Source organism: Daucus carota, chromosome 7 (assembly GCF_001625215.2).
Source record: "Daucus carota subsp. sativus chromosome 7, DH1 v3.0, whole genome shotgun sequence".
Classification (NCBI taxonomy): domain Eukaryota; kingdom Viridiplantae; phylum Streptophyta; class Magnoliopsida; order Apiales; family Apiaceae; genus Daucus; species Daucus carota.
In genome coordinates, this window is record NC_030387.2 from 435,740 (window position 1) to 463,736 (window position 27,997).

The 27,997-nt window shown below is 36.1% G+C and overlaps 4 protein-coding genes across 4 annotated transcripts; 3 read left to right on the forward strand and 1 right to left on the reverse strand.

Annotated features, from left to right (window-relative positions):
- Window positions 1-1,467: 1,467 nt before the first annotated feature.
- LOC108196862 (dau c 1 isoallergen Dau c 1.0301) lies at window positions 1,468-2,319 on the reverse strand. The gene is made up of 2 exons (XM_017364338.2): window positions 2,041-2,319; window positions 1,468-1,925 (listed from the first exon to the last, which is right to left on the reverse strand). Exons 1-2 carry the CDS (start codon window positions 2,219-2,221, stop codon window positions 1,642-1,644), a joined length of 465 nt encoding a protein of 154 aa, XP_017219827.1. The 5' UTR covers window positions 2,222-2,319; the 3' UTR covers window positions 1,468-1,641.
- Window positions 2,320-5,881: 3,562 nt separating this feature from the next.
- On the forward strand, window positions 5,882-9,075 carry LOC108194360 (G-type lectin S-receptor-like serine/threonine-protein kinase At4g27290). Its single transcript, XM_017361310.2, has 7 exons — window positions 5,882-7,198; window positions 7,302-7,412; window positions 7,500-7,657; window positions 7,784-7,994; window positions 8,114-8,351; window positions 8,437-8,587; window positions 8,666-9,075. The coding sequence occupies exons 1-7, from the start codon at window positions 5,923-5,925 to the stop codon at window positions 8,972-8,974; spliced, it is 2,454 nt and encodes an 817-aa protein (XP_017216799.1). The 5' UTR covers window positions 5,882-5,922; the 3' UTR covers window positions 8,975-9,075.
- Window positions 9,076-9,291: 216 nt separating this feature from the next.
- LOC108194361 (uncharacterized) lies at window positions 9,292-18,986 on the forward strand. Its single transcript, XM_064081321.1, has 14 exons — window positions 9,292-10,629; window positions 10,778-10,906; window positions 11,072-11,229; window positions 11,380-11,590; window positions 11,700-11,937; window positions 12,274-12,424; window positions 12,503-12,804; window positions 15,820-17,093; window positions 17,186-17,302; window positions 17,410-17,567; window positions 17,671-17,881; window positions 17,981-18,218; window positions 18,316-18,466; window positions 18,548-18,986. Exons 1-14 carry the CDS (start codon window positions 9,336-9,338, stop codon window positions 18,854-18,856), a joined length of 4,941 nt encoding a protein of 1,646 aa, XP_063937391.1. The 5' UTR covers window positions 9,292-9,335; the 3' UTR covers window positions 18,857-18,986.
- A 138-nt stretch (window positions 18,987-19,124) lies between these two features.
- LOC108194362 (uncharacterized) lies at window positions 19,125-27,435 on the forward strand. The gene is made up of 14 exons (XM_017361313.2): window positions 19,125-20,931; window positions 21,043-21,168; window positions 21,317-21,474; window positions 21,570-21,780; window positions 21,896-22,133; window positions 22,217-22,367; window positions 22,446-22,748; window positions 24,197-25,466; window positions 25,559-25,675; window positions 25,783-25,940; window positions 26,093-26,303; window positions 26,403-26,640; window positions 26,738-26,888; window positions 26,970-27,435. The coding sequence occupies exons 1-14, from the start codon at window positions 19,659-19,661 to the stop codon at window positions 27,276-27,278; spliced, it is 4,914 nt and encodes a 1,637-aa protein (XP_017216802.2). The 5' UTR covers window positions 19,125-19,658; the 3' UTR covers window positions 27,279-27,435.
- The last annotated feature ends 562 nt before the right edge of the window (window positions 27,436-27,997 follow it).

Sequence of the window (27,997 nt, forward strand, 5' to 3'; positions counted from 1 at the left end):
AAAACGACATCGTTCTCAGATCTGTCACTTTTTTGATTATTTTTAATTAGAAAAATATTTGAATAAGTAACTTATGACAGACGGAACCATCCGTCACAAGTTTACGACCACATTACGTCATATTTAATAATTGGAAACTGTACTTACGAAGGATAGGGTTTCGTCGTAACATCTTACGACGGATTCCAAGTTTCCATCATAAGTTGAGGCGCTCAGAAATTCCATTGTAAGTTATCGGTTGTAAATAGCCTTGTTTATTGTTGTGAATGTAGACAAAGGCATCAACTAATAATTGCGCAAGATTGATCAAAAAATATACAAAGGCATTTAAACATGCATCCAAATCACACAAAAGCTCGACCAGATGGAAGTGTTTCGATCAGAAACAGCTTTAAGCCCCTGCTTTTAGTTAAAACAAACAGGCTCATAATCGACGAGCTGATCTTAAGCTCCAGTGACCAGATGGAAGTGTTTCGAGTTATCCAAATAAGACTACTGTGTGTTCAAGAAGATCCAGTAGACAGGTCAGTTATGTCCTAAGTGTTACTGATGTTGAGCAGTAATATGATACTGCAACATCCTAAGAAACCCGGTTTCTTCTTGGAAAGAAGATTGCTGGACGCGGATCATTTATGGACGAAGCCCAAATTTTCATCAGTGCAATGAGTTAACCCTCGGTTAGCTCGATCCTGCCTCGACAATAGTGTGAGTCTATTGGGAACCTTGATAACTACTCCATTATTTGTTTTTGTGTTGACATAGAACAAGAGGCATGAGATTTTGAAACTGAAAGGTTGAAATTGAAAAAAAACCTCAAACTCAACAAACTGAATAGTTTCAATTAAAAAAACTTTCAGCCTTCTGCTTTAAACCTGGATTGGTAATTTCTGAGATTCAGGTGAAGACCTCTGGATAAAATTTTATACCTTTCTTCATAATTTTTTTGGTAGATCTGAAAAATCATCTTGTAATTAAAATACATGTAGTCTACAGAGAGAAGATGGTCATTACTACCAGATGTCCATATAAAGAAATGAAGATCGCAAATTATTACACTAAACTTTAAAAAATTGGGACACTAAGATTATTGTGTGAAACATTGTACTCAGTAAGGCTGAAGAAACTATCTTGAGGTAACTTTTCACCAAATTGGTTGTTTTCCGCCAAAAATGTTAACAGTACTGAGCCTTTTGACGATTTAGTCAGTTTTCCCGTAAATTCATTGTTATATGATGTCTCAACCTTTATCAGATTATTTGATGCTGTGAGGCGAGAGAGATTTGAGATATGTTCCTGAAGCTGAACCCATCAGCAGTATATATATGAGAATTTTTCTTACATTGCTTACAGTGACATATTATCCATACATGTATAATTTTAACCACTGTGATATTAATTTGTTCGCTTATTATATCTTTTTATGCTTTAAAACAATAATGAGATTTAAGCTTATTATACACATGCACATGTTAAAGCTGACTCACATTTTATTCGAGTCTCATTTTATTGGATTCGGCAAACAAACAGAAGTACTGGATCATACAATCACTTGTCCAGCAACATAAAAGTACTTGTCACACAATTAACATACACCATAGACTTATAGAAATCACAAACTCACACTCACACACATAGACGTGATTAATTTGCAATGAGATAGGCCTCAACAGCCTTGAATACTGATATGTTCTGCTCCTCGGAATACTTAATGTTCTCTTCCGGGACGACAGCATCACCTTTGGTGTGGAATATGGTCGTCGTCTTGGTGGTGCTTCCTCCGTCAGCATTTTGCACAACGACAAGATGAGTTTCAACTTTGTCAATGAATCCCAACAGAACGTCTCCATCGATGATGCTGTATTCGACGGTGCATGCCTCCTTGTCCAGGGCATCAGTTCTAAGGGTCATTGTTGTGATCGGGCTGCCTGAATATTCATATAAGTGCATAAAACTAATTAAATGAGATTTTTTAATATACATTTTATATGAACCTACGTACTGATAACCAATTAGTAGTTGATATATAAAGAAGAAACTAACCATCAGGAAGAGTGATGTGTTTGATGGTTCCGACTCCACCATCACCTTTGATTTCGACATTTTTGTAGGCTCCGGGAGCGGCCTTGGGGAAAATGGTATCAACATCAACGATCAAGCCATTGAATATTTTCTCTGCTGATAGAGAGGAGGTAATTTCTTGCTCGTGCTTCTGGAGACCCATGATTTTCTAGGAGAATGATAGCTGAATATATGAGCAAAGAAAAAGAAAGTTGTGAAGAACTCAAGGTTTTTGCTGTGAGATGCAGATGATGATATTAGAGACCTCAAGGCAGGTCTTTATAGTGCCCGTAGCTGAGTATCAGGATCTTGCAAGATAATTGGAGTTTACATGCAAGGTGCTGTGCACGTTAAATTAATCTTCAAATCAAATTCTAGAAAGAATTGACTAGCTTGGGTTCAAAGTTATATACGAAAACTCGTGTTTGCCATTTTAATTCTTACAAAGAAAATATGACACCATCTACATAAATTGTCAACTAGAACATATTTCATATAAAGTTAATTTCGGCAGATCAGCAGATGCATGTTTTACACAGATGCAGGTAAAAGTTATTAACACTTCATCTGATTTATTTTTAACATTAATTTATAATTAATATGGGCACTAAATTAAAGGACACGAGCAAGATGTATATTTTTCTGCATGTATTAGCTCTTCCAATTAAACAGCCTGCATATCCAAGTCAATGCTTTCTAGAATACACATTAAGACTTCAATTCACTGCAATAACATCTAGCTAGTCTATCTGTCCGAGTATTGAAATCATCCTGAAAGATCTTGAAGCAACTTGAAAAGAAATAAACATGGAACACATACATTACTATAATAATATGATATTAGACCAGATCTATCATTACATTTGAGTCGTGGTAAACAGCTGCTCCGAGTTCTCTATATCATTGTATCAAACTCACAGCATGAACCTTCAGTTCCTTCTCGGCTTCCTTTTGCTTTTCTCGTGTCTTCCGTTATTGTTTTGCAAAAACATTATGGGTGTCGAGAAGATATGCATGGTGGTAGTCTTACTGAACTAGGATGAACTTCACCGAATCCCAGTTTCCAGCTTCAAGAATCACTACAACCAGGGCCGTTCCATACCATATGAGGGCCTAGGGGCGAAAATAAAATTTTGGGCCCTCCTACAAAAATTCTTATAAAAGGGAATTCAGATTTAACTAAATATGTTAATAGATAAATTATACTCCTCCTAATAAAATCAATGTAAGAAACCTGCATACTAGCCTTTCAATTTTTGAATCTTGAGAATTGGATTAGCCGATGATGTTCTGAGAAACAATATAGTACAGAATAACACACAAACTCGTGAGTAGTTGGACAAAACCTATTATAAACCTTAATATATACTATAAATGGTTGAAATTTGGGCCCTCTAAAAAGTATGGGCCCTGGGCGGTCGCCCTGCTCGCCCTCCCTCTGGACCGGGCTTGACTACAACAAACTGGCCTACTTACGACCGAAATCCGTCTTAAGTTAGTTCCCAAATTACGACAAAAATATTCCATCATTTTTGCTCGAGTAGTAAGTTCGAAATAACATCCCAATATTTTGCATGCATCGTAATACTAAAAAAAACAAGACAAAAAACTGACCGCATAAAACCAACCGACACAAAAAAAGTGTCAGGATAGAACCAACAAGCTTAAGACGTTCATATGTATATTGCGGCCCCCAGTTTCATATTTTTGTTTTGAACAATTTTTGTCTTGCTACGGAACTTTTGGTTGGTAGTTTATTATAAACTTCCACAAGAAGTATAAGAAGAATCCAAACTTAAGACATATGTGTCCGTCGAATGTTTAAAGTTATATATGACATGAACCTGCTGTATATGTTGTGTTCCTACTATTTTATGGCATTTAAAATAGATCTAAAATTTTTTCGCACATCCAATCTTTGTATTCGGCTTAAGTTAATTTAACTATATTATTTCTTAACTAATAATTTAAATGTGACAGGTGATATTAAAATATGTTTGGTGAATTTATAATGAAATACTGAAAATTTGTCGTAAGTTCCATTGTTAAAACGACATCGTTCTTAGATCTATCATTTTTTTGATTATTTTTAATTAATTAAATATTTAAACAAGTAACTTATGACGGACAAGAGCATTCGTCGAAAGTTCACGACCACATTACATCATATTTAATTATTAAAAGATTGTACTTACAACGGATTGGGTTTTTGTCGTAACATCTTACGACGATGGTTTCCAAATTTCCTTCGTAAGTTGAGGCGCGCAGAAAATCCATTGTATGTCATCAGTTGTAAATAGTCTTGTTTGTTGTTGTGAATGAAGACAAAGGCATCAACTAATAATTGCGCAAGATTGATCAGAAAATATACAAAGGCATTTAAATATGCATCCAAATCACACAAAGCTCGACCGGATGGAAGTGTTTCGATCAGAAACAGCTTTAAGCCCCAACTTTTAGTTTAAACAAACAGGCTCATAATCGACGAGCTGATCTTAAGCTCCAGTGACCAGATGGAAGTGTTTCGAGTTATCCAAATTGGACTACTGTGTGTTCAAGAAGATCCAGTAGACAGGCCAGTTATGTCCCAAGTGTTACTGATGTTGAGCAGTAATATGATACTGCAACATCCTAAGAAACCCGGTTTCTTCTTGGAAAGAAGATTGCAGGACGCAGATCATTTATGGAGGAAGCCCAAATTTTCATTAGTCATTGAGTTAACTCTCAGCTCTATCCTGCCTCGACAATAGTTTGAGTCTATTAATGGGAACCTTGATAACTACTCCATTATTTATTTTTGTGTTAACATAGAACAAGAGGCATGAGATTATGAAACTAAAAGGTGAAATAAAGCTTTAAACCAGGATTAATAATTTCTGAGATTAAAGTGAACACCTCTGGATATGATTGTATACTTCTCTTCATAATTTTTTTGCAAGATCTGAAAAATCATCTTATATTTAAAATACATGTAGTCTACAGAGAAGATGTTCAATACTACCAAATGACCATATAATGAAATGAATATCGCAAATTATTACACTAAACTTTTAAAAGTTGGGACACTAATTAGATTATTCTTGGAAACATTGTACTCAGTAAGGCTGAAGAAATTATCTTGAGGTAACTTTTCACCAAATTGGTTGTTTTCCGCCAAAAATGTTAACAGTACTGAGTTTATTGACGATGTAGTCAGCTTTCCCGTAAATTCATTATTATCAGATTATTTGATGCTTTGAGGCGAGACAGATTTGAGATACGTTCCTGAACGAGGTTCACAATTAAGTAAATGTGACTGATATTACAGTCCTTGCAGCCTGAGATATCTTTTAATAAGCTGATTCTAGTCCTCCAGTGCTTTCTAATTACTATATTCAATCTTTCAGATTATTTGATCCTGTGAGGCGAGAGAGATTTGAGATATGTTCCTGAAGGAGGGTCATAATTAAGTAAATGCAACTGATTTCACAATCACAAAATTATGTTAAAAATAAGTTTTTTTTAAAACTTACCGAATCTAGAAGAAAAATTATAGTCCATATAGAATGGCCCGATTTTTTTAAAATTTAAATATAATACATGCTGAATTTTAAAGAAGACATTTCTAGATTTTAAAGAACATTTTCATAGACTTTTCAAAATTCAAGTCAAAATCTTATACTTCATGCACTTTGATTATATACAAATTCTTATCAATGCTAGGATTTCCTTGATGAAAATGACAGAAGAAACACCGTAAACAATTTCAGTCTATTGATTTGACATTATGTTCATCTTCTGCTGACCCTCTGCAAGTAAAGCATTGCATAACAACTACTAGTCTATGTACATACATTGTGCAGCAACTCAGGCCTGAGCAATACAATGGATGTTACTAGCATCATTTTGCTCTTCTGCTCCACTTTATTAACAACCTTCATGTACTCTGTAGCAGTAGACACCATTAGAGTGAATCAAACCATTAGAGATGGTGAGACCATCATATCAGCCGGTGGGGATTTTGAGCTAGGATTTTTCAGCCCTGGTAGTTCTACGAATCGATATCTGGGTATCTGGTACAAGAGTATATCCAACGGGACTGTTGTATGGGTTGCTAACAGGGATACTCCTATTAGTAATTCTGCAGGTGTTTTAATGGTCAATGACAAGGGAATTATTTTGCAGACAGATGACAGGATCATATGGTCATCGAATATCACCATATCGCTGAAGAATCCTGTTGCAAGACTATTGGATTCTGGGAATTTGGTTGTAAGGGAGGATGATAATGATATCAACAATGCAGAAAATTTTATTTGGCAGAGTTTTGATCATGCGGTAGATACTATGCTTCCTACCATGAAGGTTGGACTAAACTTGGTAACGGGCTTAGAGAGTTACGTTACATCATGGAAAAGTGTTGATGATCCATCCAGGGGAAGTTTTAGTAACCGTATTAATCCTAATGGTTTTCCACAGTATTTCATATCGAAAGGTTCAGCAAAATGGTTTAGGACTGGACCATGGGTTGGTAACCAGTACAGTGGGTATCCGAAGAGTAATCCAAATGGCATATATAAAGACAGATTTGTTTTCAATAAGAAGCAAATTTATTATGAGTTTGATCTTGTCAATAATACTTCTGCTGTTATAAGGTTCAAATTGACACCAAATGGAGAAATCAAGCTTCTTGTATGGAATTATGAAAATCAAATCTGGAAGGCATATATTACCTTGACAGTCACTGACTGTGATCTTTATGGACTTTGTGGGGCTTATGGTATTTGTAACATTAACAGCTCCCCCAGATGTGAATGTATGAAGGGATTTATTCCCAAATATCCAGAGAAGTGGAAGGCAGTCGATTGGTCTAGTGGATGTGTTCGTAAAACAAGACTAGACTGTGAAACTGAAGCAGACTTTATAAAATATTCTGGTGTAAAGTTGCCAGATACACAGCACTCGCTATATGACATGAGAATAAATCTTGAAGAATGTCGCAGGCTTTGTCTAAAGAACTGCTCTTGTACAGCTTATGCGAACGCAGATGTTAGAAGTGGTGGAAGTGGATGCATTTTATGGTTTGATGATCTAACTGATATTAAAGGATACACAGAATATGGACAAGATATATATGTCAAGATGCCAGAATCTGAATTAGGTAAAATTACTTTTCCTCATACTAAAGTTCTCAATCAATAATTATATATGTGGATTTTAGAAATTTAACCTCAAATCCTTTGTTTTCATTTGTTTGAATGCAGTGAATAACCGGAGATCCATACCAAAAAGGCTTATAGTGATCATATTAAGTGCCACAGTACTTGTTCTAATATCCTTATATATAGTAAGGAAGAGAAAGCAGAGGGAAGAAGGTAAACTGTACTGTAATATGCAGAGCATATTCATCAAAATACATATCCCTGTTCGTTGTAGTGTTAATTCTGCTTCAAACCTTGCAGAGAACTTGAAATTCAGTTCAGAAGGCGTTGCCTTGAAAAATATTGAGAGCGAAGAGTGGGAGTTGCCACAAGTGGACTTTAAAAGAATTGTAAAAGCCACAGATAACTTCTCCCAGGACAACAAGCTTGGAGAGGGCGGCTATGGACCTGTCTACAAGGTTATTATACTTGTACACAACAGGAGCATTTAAGTTGAACAATTTTATAAAACAAAAACATAATCAGAAAATTACTAGGATGCAAAATATTGATGATCATGTATAATATTTTTGGAGCAATTTCAGGGCATCTTAATTGATGGACAGGAGATAGCCGTGAAAAGGCTTTCAAAGAATTCTGGTCAAGGACTAGATGAGTTCATTACTGAAATTTCTTGTATTGCAAAGCTTCAGCACAGAAATCTTGTGACGCTTCTTGGTTGCTGCACTGAGAAAGGAGAAAGAATTTTGATCTACGAATATATGGCCAATAAAAGTTTAGATTCGTTCATTTTCGGTTAGTCTTAATCTGAATTATTTCTTCAAACTATTATAGATATTATTGCAAATTTATTTTGAATTTATCATGAATATCTCTAAATAAAGTCGCCTATGTTTTACATGACAACAAACTAGATGAAGAAATAAGAAAATCGATCAATTGGCCAGAACGATACAACATAATAATTGGCATTGCGAGGGGACTTCTGTATCTTCATCAAGATTCAAAGCTAAGAATTATTCATAGAGATCTAAAGGCCAGTAACATTTTACTTGATCACGAAATGAATCCAAAGATTTCAGACTTTGGCATGGCAAGATGTTTTAAAGGAGGTCAAATGGAAGCAAATACATCAAGAATTGTTGGCACTTAGTAAGATGCTCTACTAGTCTGCAACACATCACCTCCTTTTTGTTCATGACTAATTAGTGATATCTCTACCTTTGATCTCGTGCAGTGGTTATATGTCCCCTGAATATGCTATTGACGGACAAATTTCTGTCAAATCCGATGTATACAGCTTTGGTGTTTTACTCATAGAGATGGTGAGCGGAAAGAAAAACAGATTATTCAGTCATCCTCATCACAACTTAAATCTAGTCGGGCATGTAAGTAAACAAGAATTTATCTTGATCCTTTTATGCTATTTATCTGGCTACTACTAACAGATCAAGGATATATTTTAGGCATGGAAGAGTTACAACGAGGACATGCTTCTAGATATAATCGACGAGGTGATCTTGGACTCGAGTGACCAGATGGAAGTGTTTCGAGTTATCCAAATTGGACTGCTGTGTGTTCAAGAAGATCCAGTAGACAGGCCAGTTATGTCCCAAGTGGTTCTGATGTTGAGCAGTAATATGATTCTGCAGCATCCTAAGAAACCTGGTTTCTTCCTGGAAAGAAGATTGCAGGACACAGATAAATTATTGAGGAAACCTAAATTTTCATCAGGCAATGAGCTAACTCTTAGCTCTGTCCTAGCTCGACAATAGTGTAATTCTTGAGAATATTGATAACTACTATTTTTTTTTTAAAATTCTGCTAAACAATGTAGTTTTAATTTTAATCCAATCCAATACTCAAGCCAGACTATTTGCTATGAAATTGCTATGACATATTTATATTAATATTACTTATAAAGTCAATCCATGGACTTTTCAGCTTCAAAATAATAGGATTATGTGTGGCAGAAAACTTGTTTGATTTTTTTTAATCAGGACAATTACAGGAGAAACTACCTACTTGATTTCAGTCTAAGGCTTGACATCATGTTTATATTATGTTAGGAACCATTAATTCTGCTTAGCTCAGTCAACTAATATTAGTCTCTGCCAAAAGTAGATACAGTGTGCAATGAGGCTGGGGAAAAAAATGGATGTTACTAGCCTAATTCTGTTGTTGTGCTCCACTTTGTCATCAACCCTGATAAACTCCATAGCAATAGACAGCATTAGAGCAAATCAGTCTATCAGGGATGGTGAGACCATCACATCAGCCGGTGGAGAATTCCAGCTTGGTTTTTTTAGCCCTGGCAGGTCTACGAATCGATATCTGGGTATCTGGTTCAAAAAAATATCCAACGGGACGGTTGTATGGGTTGCCAACAGGGATACTCCTATTAGTAATTTTGCAGGTGTTGTAAGGGTCAATCAAAAAGGAATTACTTTGCACACGGATGATGGGATAATATGGTCGACGAATACGTCTGTATTTTTAAAGAATCCTGTGGTAAAGCTATTAGATTCTGGGAATTTGGTTGTATGGGATGAAGATCATAATTTGGAGAAGGCAGAAAAAATTATTTGGCAGAGTTTTGATTATCCGGGAGATACTTTCCTGCCAGGCATGAAGATTGGAATAGATTTAGTAACCGGCCTTAACAGTTACTACACATCATGGAAAAGTGTTGATGATCCTTCCACAGGAATTTTCAGTGGGGGACTTGATATTAATGGTTTTCCGCAGTTCTTCAGGTACAAAGGTTCTGTCAAGTGGGTGAGGTTCGGACCATGGAATGGTCGCCAGTTCAGTGGTTCAACCAAGACCAATCCAAATGGAATGTATACAGAGGAATTTGTTTTCAATGATAAGGAGATTTGTTTTAGGCTGCATCCCATCAATAGGACTTCTGCTGATATAAAACTCACTTTGACTCCAAATGGAGACGTAAAGCATCTTGTTTGGAATTATCAAAATAAAGTTTGGATGGTTTTTGTTACTGATATGATCAGTGACTGTGATGTTTATGGATTGTGTGGTGCTTATGGTATTTGTCACATTAACAGCTCCCCAAGATGTGAATGTTTGAGTGGATTCGTTCCCAAATTTCCGGACAAGTGGAAAGCAGTAGATTGGTCTGGTGGATGTGTTCGTGAGATGGGACTAAACTGCACTATGGAAGCTGGTTTTTTGAAATATTCGGGTATGAAGTTGCCAGACACAGGACAGTCATGGTATGACATGAAAATTAATCTTGAAGAATGTAAAAGGTGGTGTCTGAATAACTGTAATTGTACAGCTTATGCAAACGCGGATATTAGAAATGGTGGAAGTGGATGCATCTTGTGGTTCAATGATCTAACTGATATGGTAAGCAACACAGCTGACGGACAGGATATCTATGTAAGAATGCCAGCATCTGAGTTAGGTAACATGACTTTTCCACAATTAAACTTCTTTGTTATGTAAGAACATGAGCATCTTATGGCTAAACCTCCTCATATATATTAACATGAAATATACAAACTAAACTATTGTAGAACTATTCTCTTAGATCTTCATTTGTGGCAATGCAGTGGATGGTTCGAAGTCCAGAGCAAAAAGGCATCTACGAATTTTATTGATTGTCCTCGTAGTTCTAATAGTAGTAGCACTCGCTCTTTCATGCCTGCTCGTATTAAGGAAGAGAAAGGCAAAGGGAGAAGGTATATATAATTGAAACAATTATTATAATCTAACGAAAAGGCAATATAGTTTGAACAAGTGAAGGTTACAGAGAGCCAGGATATGCAGACCCTCCCTTCATACAGTTTGAGAATTTGAATTCTTATGACTGCATTATATCGTTAACTTTACTTATAATTTTGCAGGAAACTTGAAATTCAATCCAGAAGGTGTTGCGCTAAAGAAAATTGATAGTGAGGATTGGGAGTTGCCATCAGTGGACTTCAAAACACTTGTGAAAGCCACAAACAACTTCTCCCAGGACAACAAGCTTGGAGAGGGCGGGTTTGGACCTGTCTACAAGGTGAATTTACTTGAATACAACATATGCCAAATAACTAGGGGTGAAAAATGTTGATTGATAGCATTCACCTATATCTCAGACATTGTTTCACCATACGTAAAATTAATAGGACTCAAAATGTTATTGATAACATTCAGTGAGTATTTTCAGGGCACGTTAAACGATGGATATGAGATAGCTGTGAAAAGGCTATCAAAGAATTCTAGTCAGGGACTAGACGAGTTCATAAATGAAGTATCTTGTATTGCAAAGCTTCAGCATAGAAATCTAGTGTCACTTCTTGGTTGCTGCACGGAGAAAGGGGAACGAATTTTGATATACGAATATATGGCTAACAAAAGTTTGGATTCGTTCATTTTTGGTTCGTCCTGGTCTGATTTTATTTATTTCTGAATAAAAAAGATATATTTATGCCAAGTAATTCTAATTTACTCATGTCAACTCTGTTTTAATTGATGACAAACAAATAGATGACGAAATAAGAAACTCGATGGACTGGCCGGAAAGATACAAAATCATAATTGGCATTGCAAGGGGACTTCTATATCTTCATCAAGATTCAAAGCTGAGAATAATTCACAGAGATCTCAAAGCTAGTAATATCTTACTTGACCATGACATGAACCCAAAGATTTCAGACTTTGGTATGGCGAGATGTTTTAAAGAAAGTCAAATAGAAGCATATACATCGCGAATTGTTGGTACCTAGTAAGATGTTCTACGACTCTGCAACACTTTACCTCCTCATGTTTACGTCTAAGAATTGATGTTATTGTTAGGTATCAGCCCATTACAATGATAGCACGTGGACTTGGGTGATCCGAAAAATATATGGATAATAATTGTATGTTTATAAAATTATTGGCCCTGTTTGGAAGTTAGAGGTTTGGGGCAAAATTAGAGGTTTGGAGTGGTTTAGAGGTTTGACCACTAGAATCCGCTAATATAAGTGTTTGGTAGTTAGCGGATTGGAATAGAGCTTTGCGTTAGAAGTTGAATCTCGTATTATTATCCCTAATAGTTATTTCATTTGGTCTCGTGCAGTGGTTACATGTCCCCTGAGTATGCTATAGATGGGCAGTTCTCCATCAAATCTGATGTATACAGCTTTGGTGTTCTACTCATAGAGATAGTAAGTGGAAAGAAAAACAGATTATTCAGTCATTCTGATCACAGCTTAAATCTACTTGGTCATGTAAGTCAACATGAATTTATCTTAACTCTTTTATGCCATTGGTTTAGCCCTACTAAAGATTCAAAAACTTATTTTTAGGCTTGGAAGAGTTACAACGAAGACAGACTCTTAGGATTTATCGATGAGGTCATCTTGGAGTCCAGTAACCAGATTGAAGTGTTTCGATTTATCCAAATTGGACTATTGTGTGTTCAAGAAGACCCGACAGACAGGCCACTTATGTCCCAAGTGGTTTCGATGTTGAGCAGTAACATGAAACTGCATCATCCTAAGAAACCTGGTTTCTTCATGGACAGAATTTTGCAAGACAGAGATCCCTTATTGGAGAAGCCCGAGTTTTCACTAGGCAACGACTTAACTATGAGCTGTGTCATACCTCGGCAATAGTCTGAATCATTTAGGAACCTTGGTAACTTTTTAATATTATTATCTGGTGACAAACATTGAATAAGTTTGTCTGTTTATCTAATTTATTATGGTTTAATTAGGAATGATTGTAATTTTTGGTTGGATTAAGATAATTTACATTGTAATTATTATGATTTTTCATGTAACTGAATGATGATTGATGTAAGAAAAGGTTACTGCTATTCCTTGTTGACATATGCTCGCGGCTCGCAAACTGGACCATATATAAAATGCTCAGCAGTTCACTGGCTCTCCCAGGAGTAATTTAAATGGAAGGTATTTTTTTTTTGGATATTCTTCAGAGTATTGTCAATGGCGACCACTTTCGGATAAACACAGGCCAGGACCAGGACCTACGATCAGAGGATACTGGCATTTGGTGATGCCATATGTGTAGCTCGTTACTATAAAATTTCTGGTGAGGAATAGTTCTGTATTTCTCTAAGATTTGGTTATGTTTTTTAATCACTACTGTCATAAGAATAATCCTTTATACTTGGCAGCACTCTGGAATCCGTTGCATGTTACAAGCCAAAACAGTAGTGCCACACACACAGAGACAATTAAAAGACAAGTATATTAAACGGAAATAATGGAGTTCATTTAGAGCATCTTCAACGGATTAGTTATACGATGTCCTAAATATGCTACAAGAATGCACTTCAACCGAGTACTGGTCCTTCCCTAGATGTTAGATCCATTTTTCATTCATCGTAAATAAATAATGACCAACTTCCTCATTTGGTTTTAATATTTAATTAGTCAATTTTCACCTTTTACACACTCTTTCACACATTTGTTATGTTATCTTTTTGCTATAAATTTTAAATTTAACACTATGATAATAATAATGAATACAAATAGGGATTATTGTTTGAGTTGTCCTGAATTGTTTTATATATATTCGGGGAATCTCACTATGCTACTTAGACGTGTAATCGAGCCAAGCCGAGTCGAGTACCGCCAGGCTCGGTTCGAACTCGACTAAAAAGTTCGGGGCACGAGCTGGAGCTCGAGTTTGATCGAGTTTTTAATAAGTTCACAGATCAGTTCGTAAACAGTTTGATAGGCGCGAGTTCGGCTCGAAAGCTCGAATCGAGTCACCAAATATTGACAAAAACTTGAAATATGATCGGTTCGACTCTGTTCGATTCGATTAAATTTTAAGATATAACAAAGGCTCGATAAGGCTCATGAACTTTACGAGCTGAGTAATTTCTAGCTCAAGCTCGGCTCAGTAAAACATTCAAATAGCTCGAGCTCGATCTTGGCTCGATTATTACCGAATCAAATTCGAATATTTTACGAGTCAAGCTCGAGTAGCTCACTAACAGTTTGACTCATTTACACCCACTACTTAGACCCAGCAATTCCGTACAGTACTACACACGAAAATTTCGTGTTTACATTTTTAATACAGGATACAAAAGTACACGAACACGAAATGACACGAACACGAAAGTACACAATCCTAATTTCATGTCGATTTTGGGTTACCCAATAGATACATGGTACTACACAAAGTACGTGATATAATTTATTAAATATAATGATAGATAATTAATAATATATAGTAATTTTAATAATAATATAGATATAATAACATAAATTTAATATGAAGTAATATATATAATATAATTTTAATAACGGTTTTTATAAATAACATAGATATAATATCAAGTAGTACATAAAATTTAATTTTATTAACAGTTTTTATAAATGACATAGATATAATATCAAGTAATATATAAAATTTATTTAAATATCAATTTTTGAAATATTAAAATATAATTTAATATTTTATTTTTTTCGTTTCGTGTTTTCGTGTATTTTTCGTGTCGTGTACTTTCAAGCACACAAAATTTTTGTGTACTTCAGGTCGTGTCGTGTCGTTTAATTTTTTTGTGTGGTGTTAGTATTTGAAGTTCATGTACACAAAAAATTCGTGTACTTTGTATCGTATCGTGTTGTTTCGTTTTTCTTCCGTGTCATATTCGTGTGGGGTTAATTATCAAGTTGGTCACTGAGGTGGGCTTAATATATCAAGTTGGTCACTGTACTCAAAACGGTATCAAGATGGTCACTGAAGTGGCCATAAATATCAAACAAGCATCTGGAAATATAAGTTCAAGCAGTAAAAATATTATTTATAAAATTTTACACATTATTTTTGAATGTTACGAAAACCAAGTAAAAGGTTATGCCTTCTAATATTTATGATAATATATTTAGATTTTATCAAGTTTATTTATTATTTATTTTTAATTAATAAAAAAAATAACTATATAATAAAATATAAATATAAATAAACTTGATAAAAATATAAATATATTATTTTAAATACTAGAAGTCATAAACTTTTAGTTGGTTGTGGTAACATTTAAAAATAATGTGTAAAATTTTATAAATAATATTTTTACTACTTGAACTCATATTTCAAGGTACTTGTTCGATATTTATGGGGACTTTAGTGACCATCTTGATACCGTTTTGAGTTCAGTGACCAACTTGATATATTAAGCCCACTTCAGTGACCAATTTGATAATTAACCCTATTCGTGTGTTAAGATTTCAGGTACACGAATTTATTTTGTATCGTTTTTGTGTTTGGACATCAGCTACACGAAAATACACAACACACACAAATTGCCATGTCCAAATACCCCTGAAGATGATCTTATATTTAATTCTTATCTCCCACCCAAAGAAAGCTACCCTCAATCCAGCTTTTTAAAGAACTTGATTCTGCTTCATCAGTGCACACCTCATTTTCTTCTTCCTGATTTTACTTGTTGTGGAAAATTGTAAATATTTTTTATGTAAAAGAATTGATATGTTGTTGGTTGCATTCCCACACAATTATTGGTCTAGTCAACCAGGAAAATATGCAATTTCTTGTAGGCCTCCAACACTTGAGGACCTCAAAATTTTTCCATTTTTTCATACAATTTATACTTAGATAGGGTTCTGAAAACTGATTTTGTGTAATCTCTGAGCAGTGCAATGGATATAAGCACCGTCATTCTGTTGTTATGCTCCATTTTATCATCTAACTTGATGAAGTCCATGGCACATCAGATCATTCGAGATGGCGAAACCATCACATCAGCCGGTGAGGAGTTTGAATTCGGTTTTTTTAGCCCCAGCGGCTCTACTAAACGCTATCTGGGTATCTGGTACAAGAAAATATCTAATGGGACGGTTATATGGGTCGCGAATCGAGATGCTCCTGTTATGAATGCATCAGGCATCCTGAGGGTAAGTGAAAAAGGACTTTCATTGCAAATGGGTAATGAAATTATATGGTCAGCAAAAACTTCAATATTAATGAAGAATCCTGTGGCACGTTTATTAGGTTCGGGGAATTTGGTTGTAAGGGATGATGATCATCATATGAACAACACAGAAGATTTTGTCTGGCAGAGTTTTGATTATCCTGCGGATAATTTGCTGCCTGGCATGAAGATGGGAATAGACTTGGTCACCGGCCTAGAGAGGTACCTCACGTCGTGGAAAAGTGCTAATGACCCTTCCACAGGGAGTTTTACTGACCGGCTTGATCCTCATGGTTTTCCACAGTTCTTTCGGTTAAAAGATTCTGCCAAATGGTCGCGGACTGGACCATGGAATGGTTGGCAGTTCAGTGGCACTCCCAAGAGTAATCAAAGTGGATTGTACACGGAAAATTTTGTTTTCAATGAGAAAGAAATTTATTATAAGTTGGATTCTGTCAGAGGAACTTCTGCTGATGTACGGTTTCACTTGACTCCAAATGGAGAAATAAAGTTTCTCCATTGGAACTATCAAAAACAAATTTGGTTAGTATATGTTACCTTCAGCCTCTCTAACTGTGAGCAATATAAGTTGTGTGGTGCTAATGGTCTGTGTAAAGTTTCCAACTCACCAAGATGCGAATGTCTGACTGGTTTTATTCCCAAATTCCCCGAGAAGTGGAAAGAAGGAGATTGGTCTGGTGGATGTGTTCGTAAAAAAAAACTAGATTGTGGAACTAAAGCAGGTTTCTTGAAATATACGCGTGTTAAGTTGCCAGACACAAGGTATTCATGGTATGACTTGCGAATCACCCTTGAACAATGTCAGAGGCTGTGTCTTAAGAACTGCTCTTGTATAGCTTATACCAACGCAGATATTAGAAGTGGTGGAAGTGGATGCCTTTTATGGTTTAATGAGCTAAGTGATTCGAAAGGTTACACTGAAGAGGGGGAAGATATATACGTAAAGATGGCATCATCTGAATTAGGTAACTTTACTTCACACACTTGAAATCTCAATTGTTCACTATATGTGAAGTGTTAAACTGAACCCTCAAATCTTTTGTTTCTTCTGTGGCAGTGAAGAGTCTAAGATCCAGAGTTAAGCGGCTTATGTGGATCATTTTGATTCCCGCAGTAATTTCTCTAACATCCTTGTATATGTTATTGTTATGGAAGAGAAAGCAGAACATAAAAGGTACATTATGTATGGCAATAGTAACTTTTTACTCTGAAATATAAAAAAAATCAAGATATGATTGAAGTAACTGCAAGACTGAATGAATTTTACTCTGAACTTTGCAGAAAACATGAAGCTAAGTCCAGAAAGTGTTGCCTTGACGGAACTTGAGAGTGAAGATAGGGAGTTGCCTTCAGTGGACTTCAAAAGAATTGTAAATGCCACAGATAACTTCTCCCGGAAAAACAAGCTTGGGGAGGGCGGCTTTGGACCTGTGTACAAGGTGATTGATTACACATATATACAACTGATTACAAAGAAAAATTACAAAGAAAGGTGCGAATTTTGGAATCATTGCAATCAGAATATTCATCAAGTAATTACAGGGCATATGGAATGATGGACAAGAGATAGCTGTGAAAAGGCTTTCAAAGCATTCTGGTCAGGGACAGGATGAGTTTATAAATGAAGTTTCTTGTATCGGAAAACTTCAGCACAGAAATCTTGTGACACTTCTTGGTTGCTGCACGGAGAAAGGAGAACGAATTCTGATATACGAATATATGGCTAATAAAAGTTTAGATTCATTCATTTTCGGTGCGTTCTGATCTCAAATGTTATTTATATGTTAAGAGTTAGATCTATGGCAATTGGCTTCAATTTAATAAGCAGCTGATTTACTTGGCAAAATAATAGATAATGAAGTAAGAAACTCAATGGATTGGTTTCAACGATCCAACATAATAAATGGCATTGCCCGAGGACTTCTCTATCTTCATCAAGATTCAAAGCTCAGAATTATTCATAGGGATCTTAAAGCGAGTAATATTTTACTTGATCATGAGATGAATCCAAAGATTTCAGACTTTGGCATGGCCAGATGTTTTAGAGGAAGTCAAACTGAAGGATATACATCAAGGATTGTCGGGACATAGTAAGAAGTTTTATGACTCTGAAACGTATAATTTCTACTATTTTGTTTTTCTTGGCTAACAATTTTTTTTCCTGTTGGCTACCTTGAAATTGTGCAGTGGTTACATGTCCCCTGAGTATGCAAGCGATGGACAGTTCTCTGTTAAATCCGATGTATATAGCTTTGGTGTTATACTCATGGAGATAGTGAGCGGAAAGAAAAATAGATTATTCGATCATGCTGATCAAAGCTTAAATCTACTTGGACATGTAAGAGAGCCTTTTTTTTATTATAAAGCTTTTATTCTTTAAGTTTAGCTACTATTGACAGAACAAACAATTAACTTTTAGGCATGGAGGAGTTATAATGAAGACAAGCTTTTGGGACTCATTGATGAGGTGTTATTGGACTCCAGTAACCAGATGGAATTGTTTCGAGTTATACAGATTGGATTACTGTGTGTTCAAGAAGATCCAAATGATAGGCCATTTATGTCCGAGGTGTTACTGATGTTGAGTAGTAAGATGCAACTACCTCGTCCCAAGAAACCTGGTTTCTTCATGGAGAGAACGTTCCAGGACACGGATCACTTGTTAAATGATTCGAAGTTTTCATCATGCAATAGGTCGGCTATTACCTCTCTTCTTCCTCGACAATAGTGTTAAGTCTTCTAGGAACCTTGATTACAATTTGTAAGTTTTTGTGACTTAAAACTCCATTTTATGGATTGATTAATGTTGTCACAACTGCTGAGAGAATGAGCATGAAAGCCTTGTTGATTTTTCCTTCTTCCTCGTTTTCCCTACGATCTTTCCATCTCCTACATATTTTGTCTGCAACTTTTCATTCCATTCTCCCCCTTTCATTTTCAAGCAAGTAAACACGACCCAAATACTTTCAGGCTAGATAAGTAAAGCATATAACTATTGTAATCAATACTACTAAGCATCGTTAATGAATGATCAGGCTGCAGCTTTTTTTTTGTTCTTGTTCTAAATAAGCTGCCTTTTCCTTAATAGTAACAAAATAAGAAAAGAGTCTTGAGAATGAATAGGGTTATTGTTACATTTTGTTGCCATGAGCCAAATGGAACAGATCGTCAAGAAAATTGGAAAACTAAGAGAACTTTTTACAAAGCATTCAGTAGCTGAAAGACAAACGCGTACAAAACGACTTCCAAAATCCATTGTGGAAAATGGACCATAAGAAAATTCCTGTAAATTTAATTTGTGATGAAAAAATCTAGGATCAGAAAGGAGGACTTGGTCAGTGATAAATGTTTTCGACTATTGATGGAACTACGGGTCAAGTACAAATTATTCAACTAGGTATGGAACTTAGGACAAAGACATGGGAAGTAACTAAGCACCCAGTTGCACCAAGTCATCCTTCTCTAGTCAAGGGAATCACTATATATTGATCTAAGTAGAACTAGAATACCAAGATATTTTTTGCAACACAATGGATGCAACTATCATCATTTTACTGTATTGCTCCACTTTATCATCAACCTTCGTAAACTCTGTAGCAGTAGACAGCATCAGAGCACACCAAAGCTTTAGGGATGGTGATACCATCACATCTGCGGGTGGAGAATTTGAATTTGGATTTTTCAGCCCTGGCAGTTCCGCAAGTCGATATTTGGGTATCTGGTACAAGAGAATATCCAACGGGACGGTTGTATGGGTTGCTAACAGAAATGCTCCTATTAATAATACCTTAGGCCAGGTACGGGTGAATGGCCAAGGAATAACATTGGAAACGGATGATAGAATGATATGGTCTACAAATACTTCTTTATTTTTGAAGAATCCTGTTGCACAGCTATTAGATTCAGGGAATCTGGTGTTAAGGAATGAAGATCGTGATGTCAAAACCAGAGAAGATATGATTTGGCAGAGTTTTGATTACCCGGGAGATACTTTCCTACCAGGCATGAAGATTGGAATAGATTTGGTTACGGGGCTTGATAGTTACTACACGGCATGGAAAAGTGTTGATGATCCTTCGACAGGAATTTTCAGTGGCGGAATTGATATTAATGGTTTTCCGCAATTCTTCAAGTCAAAAGGTTCTGTCGAATGGACAAGGACTGGACCATGGAATGGCCTCCAGTTCAGTGGTTCTCCGAAGACCAATCCAAATGGAATGTTTACTGAGAAATTTGTTTTCAATGAGAAGGAGATCTGTTACCGGTTGTATCCCATCAACAGAACCTCTACTGATATAAGACTGACGTTGACCCCAAATGGAGAAATAAAGCATCTTGTATGGAATTATCAAAATCAAATTTGGATGATTATTATTAATGAGATTATGGGTGACTGTGATCTTTATGGATTGTGTGGTGCTTATGGAATTTGTCACATTAACAGCTCTCCAAGATGCGGATGTTTGAGAGGATTCGTTCCCAAATTCCCAGAGAAATCAAAAGCAGTAGATTGGTCTAGTGGATGTGTTCGTAAAGCAAAGTTAGACTGCAATACTGAAGCAGGTTTTATGAAATATTCAGGTGTGAAGTTGCCAGACACACGGCATTCATGGTATGACCTGAAAATTAACCTTGAACAATGTGAAACATTGTGTCTGAAGAACTGTAATTGCACAGCATATGCAGACGCGGATATTAGAAGTGGTGGAAGTGGATGCATCTTGTGGTTCAATGATCTAACTGATATGGTAAGCACAGCTGATGGACAGGATATTTATATAAGGATGCCAGCATCTGAATTAGGTAACCCTATTTTTCTGCATATTAAACTTCTTTTTATGTAAGAACGCGAGCAACTTATGGCTCAACCTCCTAACATATCTTAATATAACCATACAATCTATACTCTTGTAGATAACGAGAGATCCAGAGCAAAAAGGCATCTACAGATCATATTGATTGTCCTGGTAGTACTAGTAGTGGTAGCACTCGCTCTTGTGTGCCTCTTTGTATTAAGTAAGCGAAAGCTGAAGGGAAAAGGTATATATTACTGGAACAATTATTATAATCTAATGAAAAGACAATATATTTTGAACAAGAGAAGGTTATAGTGCCTAAACCCCCCCCCCCCCCCCCCCCCCCCCTCCATGACTGCATTATATCGTTAACTTTACTTATAATTTTGTAGGAAACTTGAAATTCAATCCAGAAGGTGTTGCCTTGAACAAAATTGAGAGTGAAGATTGGGAGCTACCATCAGTGGACTTCAAAACACTTGTGAAAGCCACGAACAACTTCTCACAGGACAATAAGCTTGGACAGGGCGGGTTTGGACCTGTCTACAAGGTGATTTTACTTGAATCCAAATCATTCTCACCTTAGGGTGTTGTGAAATTACCCGGATACAGAATGTGATTGATTATTTTCACTGAGCATTTCAGGGCATGTTAAATGATGGACAGGAGGTAGCTGTAAAAAGACTATCAAAGAGTTCCGGTCAGGGACTGGATGAGTTCATAAATGAAGTTTCTTGTATCGCAAAGCTTCAACACAGAAATCTTGTGACGCTTCTTGGATGCTGCACAGAGAAAGGAGAACGAATATTGATATACGAATATATGGCGAATAAAAGTTTAGATTCGTTCATTTTTGGTTCGTCGTTATCCAGAAATTTTATAAAATATTTTAAGTAATTTTAATTTACTAGAAATCAGTAATGTATATACTGTACAAAATAACTCTGATTTATTTCGTGACAAAATTATAGATGAAGATATAAGCAACTCAATGGACTGGCAGGAAAGATACAAAATCATAAATGGCATTGCAAGGGGACTTCTATATCTGCATCAAGATTCAAAGCTAAGAATCATTCATAGAGATCTTAAAGCTAGTAATATTTTACTTGACCATGAGATGAATCCAAAGATTTCAGATTTTGGCATGGCTAGATGTTTTAAAGGAAGTCAGACAGAAGCAAATACATCAAGAATTGTTGGTACCTAGTAAGATATTCTACGACTCTGCAGCACATCACCTCCTTTTGTTCACGGCTATAATTGATATCATTACATTCGGTCTCATGCAGTGGTTATATGTCCCCTGAGTATGCCATTGACGGACACTTCTCTGCCAAATCCGATGTATACAGCTTTGGTGTTCTGCTCATAGAGATAGTGAGTGGAAACAAAAACAGATTATATAGTCATCCTGATCACAGTTTAAACCTACTTGGGCATGTAAGTAAACATAAAGTAATTATAATTCTTTTGTACTATTGGTTTAACTACTTCTATGACATATAAAGTAATTTTTAGGCATGGAAGAGTTACAATGAAGACAAGCTTTTAGGACTAGTAGATGAGGTAATCTTGGAGTCCAGTAACCAGTTGGAAGTGTTTCGAGTTATCCAAATCGGGCTACTATGCGTTCAAGAAGATCCCATAGACAGGCCAGGTATGTCCCAGGTGGTATTAATGCTGAGCAGTAACATGAAACTGCCTCATCCTAAAAAACCAGGTTTCTTCATGGAGAGAATTTTGCGAGACAAGGAGCCATTATTGAAGAACCAGAAATTTTCCTCAGGCAACGAGTTAACTTTTAGCTCTGTCCACCCTCGACAATGATGTGAGTCTTCTGGAAACCTTGATAACCATTTTATTTTTTCTTACCTCGTGATAACATTAAACAAGAAGCATGGGATTGAGAAACTGCAAAGATCGAGTGGTTGAGACCAAAAGAGCAGCAGTCATGTTTAATTGTAGAAAAAATCTTTTAGCCATCTGGTTTTAACATATATTGGTAGTTTTCTGGGATTAAAGTGAACACTGCTGGATATGGCTATTTTTCCACTACTAACTTACCATTCAGAATTAACATACATAAATGCTACAAATCAACAGTACCTCACATATTTTGTTTAAAATTAGAAGGCTTAGAACTGATTAAGAGAATTGTGAGCATTAAGTAATCGACGTATTATTAATTCAGAGCTATTTGATTAATAAAAAGCTCTAACATTGGCTTTGTCTAATTAAAATTGTTCGTGATGCAGGATAGGAAAGGACCAGGTTGAAAGAAACATAAATCAAACAGATCTTAGTTCTCTTAATCAATTCTACAAATCTACACTACCTCATTTCAGAACTGATCAAGAAACTCAATTTGTAAATCATATTTTTATTAATTCCTGCTTAAATACTATTATTAGGCACCCCTTTGTCAGACAATGGTACTCTGATCCTCAAATGTTTGGCGGGGATCACTTTAGTGAATAACCAAATAAGCAGCCTCTTTTTCATTTAGGCTTATATTTGGTTTTTGTCTGGGAAATGCTAGATTAGTCCAAAGAAATTACATCTCTAGTTGAAGTTCTGATTTCTGTATCTGGTATCTAGTATTCAGATGCTGGAAGAAATGTCAAACATTCTCAAGGACCAGAAAGACCTGGTGGTATAGAACGACAATGCAAACTGAATCATTTTTGGCAGCAAATGATTTCTATTGTGCTTCTACCCTCTGGAATCATCATGTCGGCATAACTCTAGTGTTTACAATCTACTTATTTCACATTTAAAGTTACTACAAACTTACTGTACTTGTTCTTGTACAATTTTCAATATAAATGTTTGTGATGGCCTAAAACAATAATCAGAACTTTGCCTACAAACCTGTGTGACAATGACTTGTGAGACAATAAAAAAGCGAAAGTAAATTTTTTTAAAATTATTAGAACTGGTTTCTAACCTAGAAAATTATTCAAGGAATAAACTTATAAATTTTATTCATAGTTCAACTCTTATCACCCACCCAAAGAAAGCTACCCTCAATCCAAACTTTTTCAAGAACTTGATTCTGCTTCATCAGTGCACACCTCATTTTCTTCTTCCTGATTTTACCTGTTCTGGAAAACTGTAAGTATATTTTATGTAAAAGAATTGATATGTTGTTGGTTGCATTGCCACACAGTTATTGGTCTAGTCAACCAGGAAAATATGCAATTTCTTGTAGGCCTCCAACACTTGAGGACCTCAAAATTTTCCTCATTCTAAAAACTAATTTTGTGTAATCTCTGAGCAGCGCAATGGCCATAAGCACCCTCATTCTGTTATGCTCCATTTTATCACCTAACTTAATGAAGTCCATGGCACATCAGATCATTCGAGATGGCGAAACTATCACATCAGCCGGTGAGGAGTTTCAACTCGGTTTTTTTAGCCCCAGCGGCTCTACTAAACGCTATCTGGGTATCTGGTACAAGAAAATATCTAATGGGACGGTTATATGGGTCGCGAATCGAGATGCTCCTGTTATGAATACCTCAGGCATCCTGAGGGTCAGTGACCAAGGCCTTTCACTGCAAACAGGTAATGAAATTATATGGTCAGCAAAAACTTCAATATTAATGAAGAATCCTGTGGCACGTTTATTAGGTTCGGGGAATTTGGTTGTAAGGGATGATGATCATCATATGAACAACACAGAAGATTTTGTCTGGCAGAGTTTTGATTATCCTGCGGATAATTTGCTGCCTGGCATGAAGATGGGAATAGACTTGGTCACCGGCCTAGAGAGGTACCTCACGTCGTGGAAAAGTGCTAATGACCCTTCCACAGGGAGTTTTACTGACCGGCTTGATCCTCATGGTTTTCCACAGTTCTTTCGGTTCAAAGATTCTGCCAAATGGTCGCGGACTGGACCATGGAATGGTTGGCAGTTCAGTGGCGCTCCCAAGAGTAATCAAAGTGGATTGTACACGGAAAAATTTGTTTTCAATGAGAAAGAAATTTATTATAAGTTGGATTCTGTCAGAGGAACTTCTGCTGATGTACGGTTTCACTTGACTCCAAATGGAGATATAAAGTTTCTTTTTTGGAACTATCAAGAACAATTTTGGAAACCATATGTTACCTTCAGCCTCTCTAACTGTGAGCAATATAAGTTGTGTGGTGCTAATGGTCTGTGTAAAATTTCCAACTCACCAAGATGCGAATGTCTGACTGGTTTTATTCCCAAATTCCCCGAGAAGTGGAAAGAAGGAGATTGGTCTGGTGGATGTGTTCGTAAAAAAAAACTAGATTGTGGAACTAAAGCAGGTTTCTTGAAAAATACACGTGTTAAGTTGCCAGACACAAGGTATTCATGGTATGACTTGCGAATGACCCTTGAACAATGTCGGAGGCTGTGTCTTAAGAACTGCTCTTGTATAGCTTATACCAACGCAGATATCAGAAGCGGTGGAAGTGGATGCCTTTTATGGTTTAATGAGCTAAGTGATTCGAGAGGTTACACTGAAGAGGGGGAAGATATATACGTAAAGATGGCATCATCTGAATTAGGTAACTTTACTTCACACACTTGAAATCTCAATTGTTCACTATATGTGAAGTGTTAAACTGATCCCTCAAATCTTTTGTTTCTTCTGTGGCAGTGAAGAGTCTAAGATCCAGAGTTAAGCGGCTTATGTGGATCATTTTGATTCCCGCAGTAATTGCTCTAACATCCTTGTATATGTTATTGTTATGGAAGAGAAAGCAGAACATAAAAGGTACATTATGTATGGCAATAGTAACTTCTTACTCTGAAATATAAAAAAAGTCAAGATATGATTGAAGTAACTGCAAGACTGAATGAATTTTACTTTGAACTTTGCAGAAAACATGAAGCTAAGTTCAGAAAGTGTTGCCTTGACGGAACTTGAGAGTGAAGATAGGGAGTTGCCTTCGGTGGACTTCAAAAGAATTGCAAATGCCACAGATAACTTCTCCCGGAAAAACAAGCTTGGGGAGGGCGGCTTTGGACCTGTGTACAAGGTGATTGATTACACGTATACATGACATGTGCATTTTACATGAATAATCATTACAAATGATGACATATTTTCACCAAATGGTAGCGAAAAATTACAAAGAAAGGTGCAAATTTTAGAATCACTGCAATCATAATATTCATTAAATAATTACAGGGCATATGGAATGGGGGACATGAGATAGCTGTGAAAAGGCTTTCGAAGCATTCTGGTCAGGGACAGGATGAGTTTATAAATGAAGTTTCCTGTATCGGAAAACTTCAGCACAGAAATCTTGTGACACTTCTTGGTTGCTGCACCGAGAAAGGAGAAAGAATTTTGATATACGAATATATGGCAAATAAAAGTTTAGATTCATTCATTTTCGGTGCGTTCTGATCTGAAATGTTATCTATATGTTAAGAGTTAGATTTACGGCAATTGGCTTTAATTTAATAAGCAGCTGATTTACTTGGCAAAATAATAGATAATGAAGGAAGAAACTCAATGGATTGGCTTCAACGATCCAACATAATAAATGGCATTGCCCGAGGACTTCTCTATCTTCATCAAGATTCAAAGCTGAGAATCATTCATAGGGATCTAAAAGCGAGTAATATTTTACTTGATCATGAGATGAATCCAAAGATTTCAGACTTTGGCATGGCCAGATGTTTTAGAGGAAGTCAAACTGAAGGATATACATCAAGGATTGTCGGGACATAGTAAGAAGTTTTATGACTCTGAAACGTATAATTTCTACTATTTTGTTTTTCTTGGCTAACAAATTTTTTTCCTGTTGGCTACCTTGAAATTGTGCAGTGGTTACATGTCCCCTGAGTATGCAAGCGATGGACAGTTCTCTGTTAAATCCGATGTATATAGCTTTGGTGTTATACTCATGGAGATAGTGAGCGGAAAGAAAAATAGATTATTCGATCATGCTGATCAAAGCTTAAATCTACTTGGACATGTAAGAGAGCCTTTTTTTTATTATAAAGCTTTTATTCTTTAAGTTTAGCTACTATTGACAGAACAAACAATTAACTTTTAGGCATGGAGGAGTTATAATGAAGACAAGCTTTTGGGACTCATTGATGAGGTGTTATTGGACTCCAGTAACCAGATGGAATTGTTTCGAGTTATACAGATTGGATTACTGTGTGTTCAAGAAGATCCAAATGATAGGCCATTTATGTCCGAGGTGTTACTGATGTTGAGTAGTAAGATGCAACTACCTCGTCCCAAGAAACCTGGTTTCTTCATGGAGAGAACGTTCCAGGACACGGATCACTTGTTAGATGATTTTAAGTTTTCATCATGCAATAGGTCGGCTATTACCTCTCTTCTACCTCGACAATAGTGTTAAGTCTTCTAGGAACCTCTATTACAATTTTTAAGTTTTTGTAATATAAAACTCCATGATATGGATTGAATGTTGTCACAACTGCAGAGAGAATGAGCATGAAAGCCTTGTTGATTTTTCCTTCTTCCTCATTTTTCCTACAATCTTCATCATAAATGATATTCACTCCTGCATTCTTTCCTTCTCCACATATTTTGTCTGCAAGTTTTCGTTCCATTCTCCCCCTTTCATTTCCAAGCAAGTAAACACGACCCAAATACTTTCAAGCTAGATGAGTAAAATATATAACTATTGTAATCAATACTACTAAGCATCGTTAATGAATGATCAGGCAGCAGCTTTCTTTTTTGTTCTTGTTCTAAATAAGCTGCCTTTTTCTTAATAGTAACAAAATAAGAGAAGAGTCTTGAGAATGAATAGGGTTATTGTTACGTTTTGTTGCCATGAGCCAAATGGAACAGATCATCGAGAAAATAGGAAAACTTAGAGAACTTTTTACAAAGCACTCAGTAGTTGAAAGACAAAGGCGTACAAAATACTTCCAAAATCCATATGTGGAAAATGGACCATAAGAAAATTCCTGTAGATTTAATTTGTGATGAAAAAATTTAGGATCAGAAAGGAGGACTTGGTCAATGTTTTCGACTATTGGTGGAACTATGTGTCAAGTACAAATTGTTCCACTATCGTTCTATTTGAATTTCTTTTTTATTTCA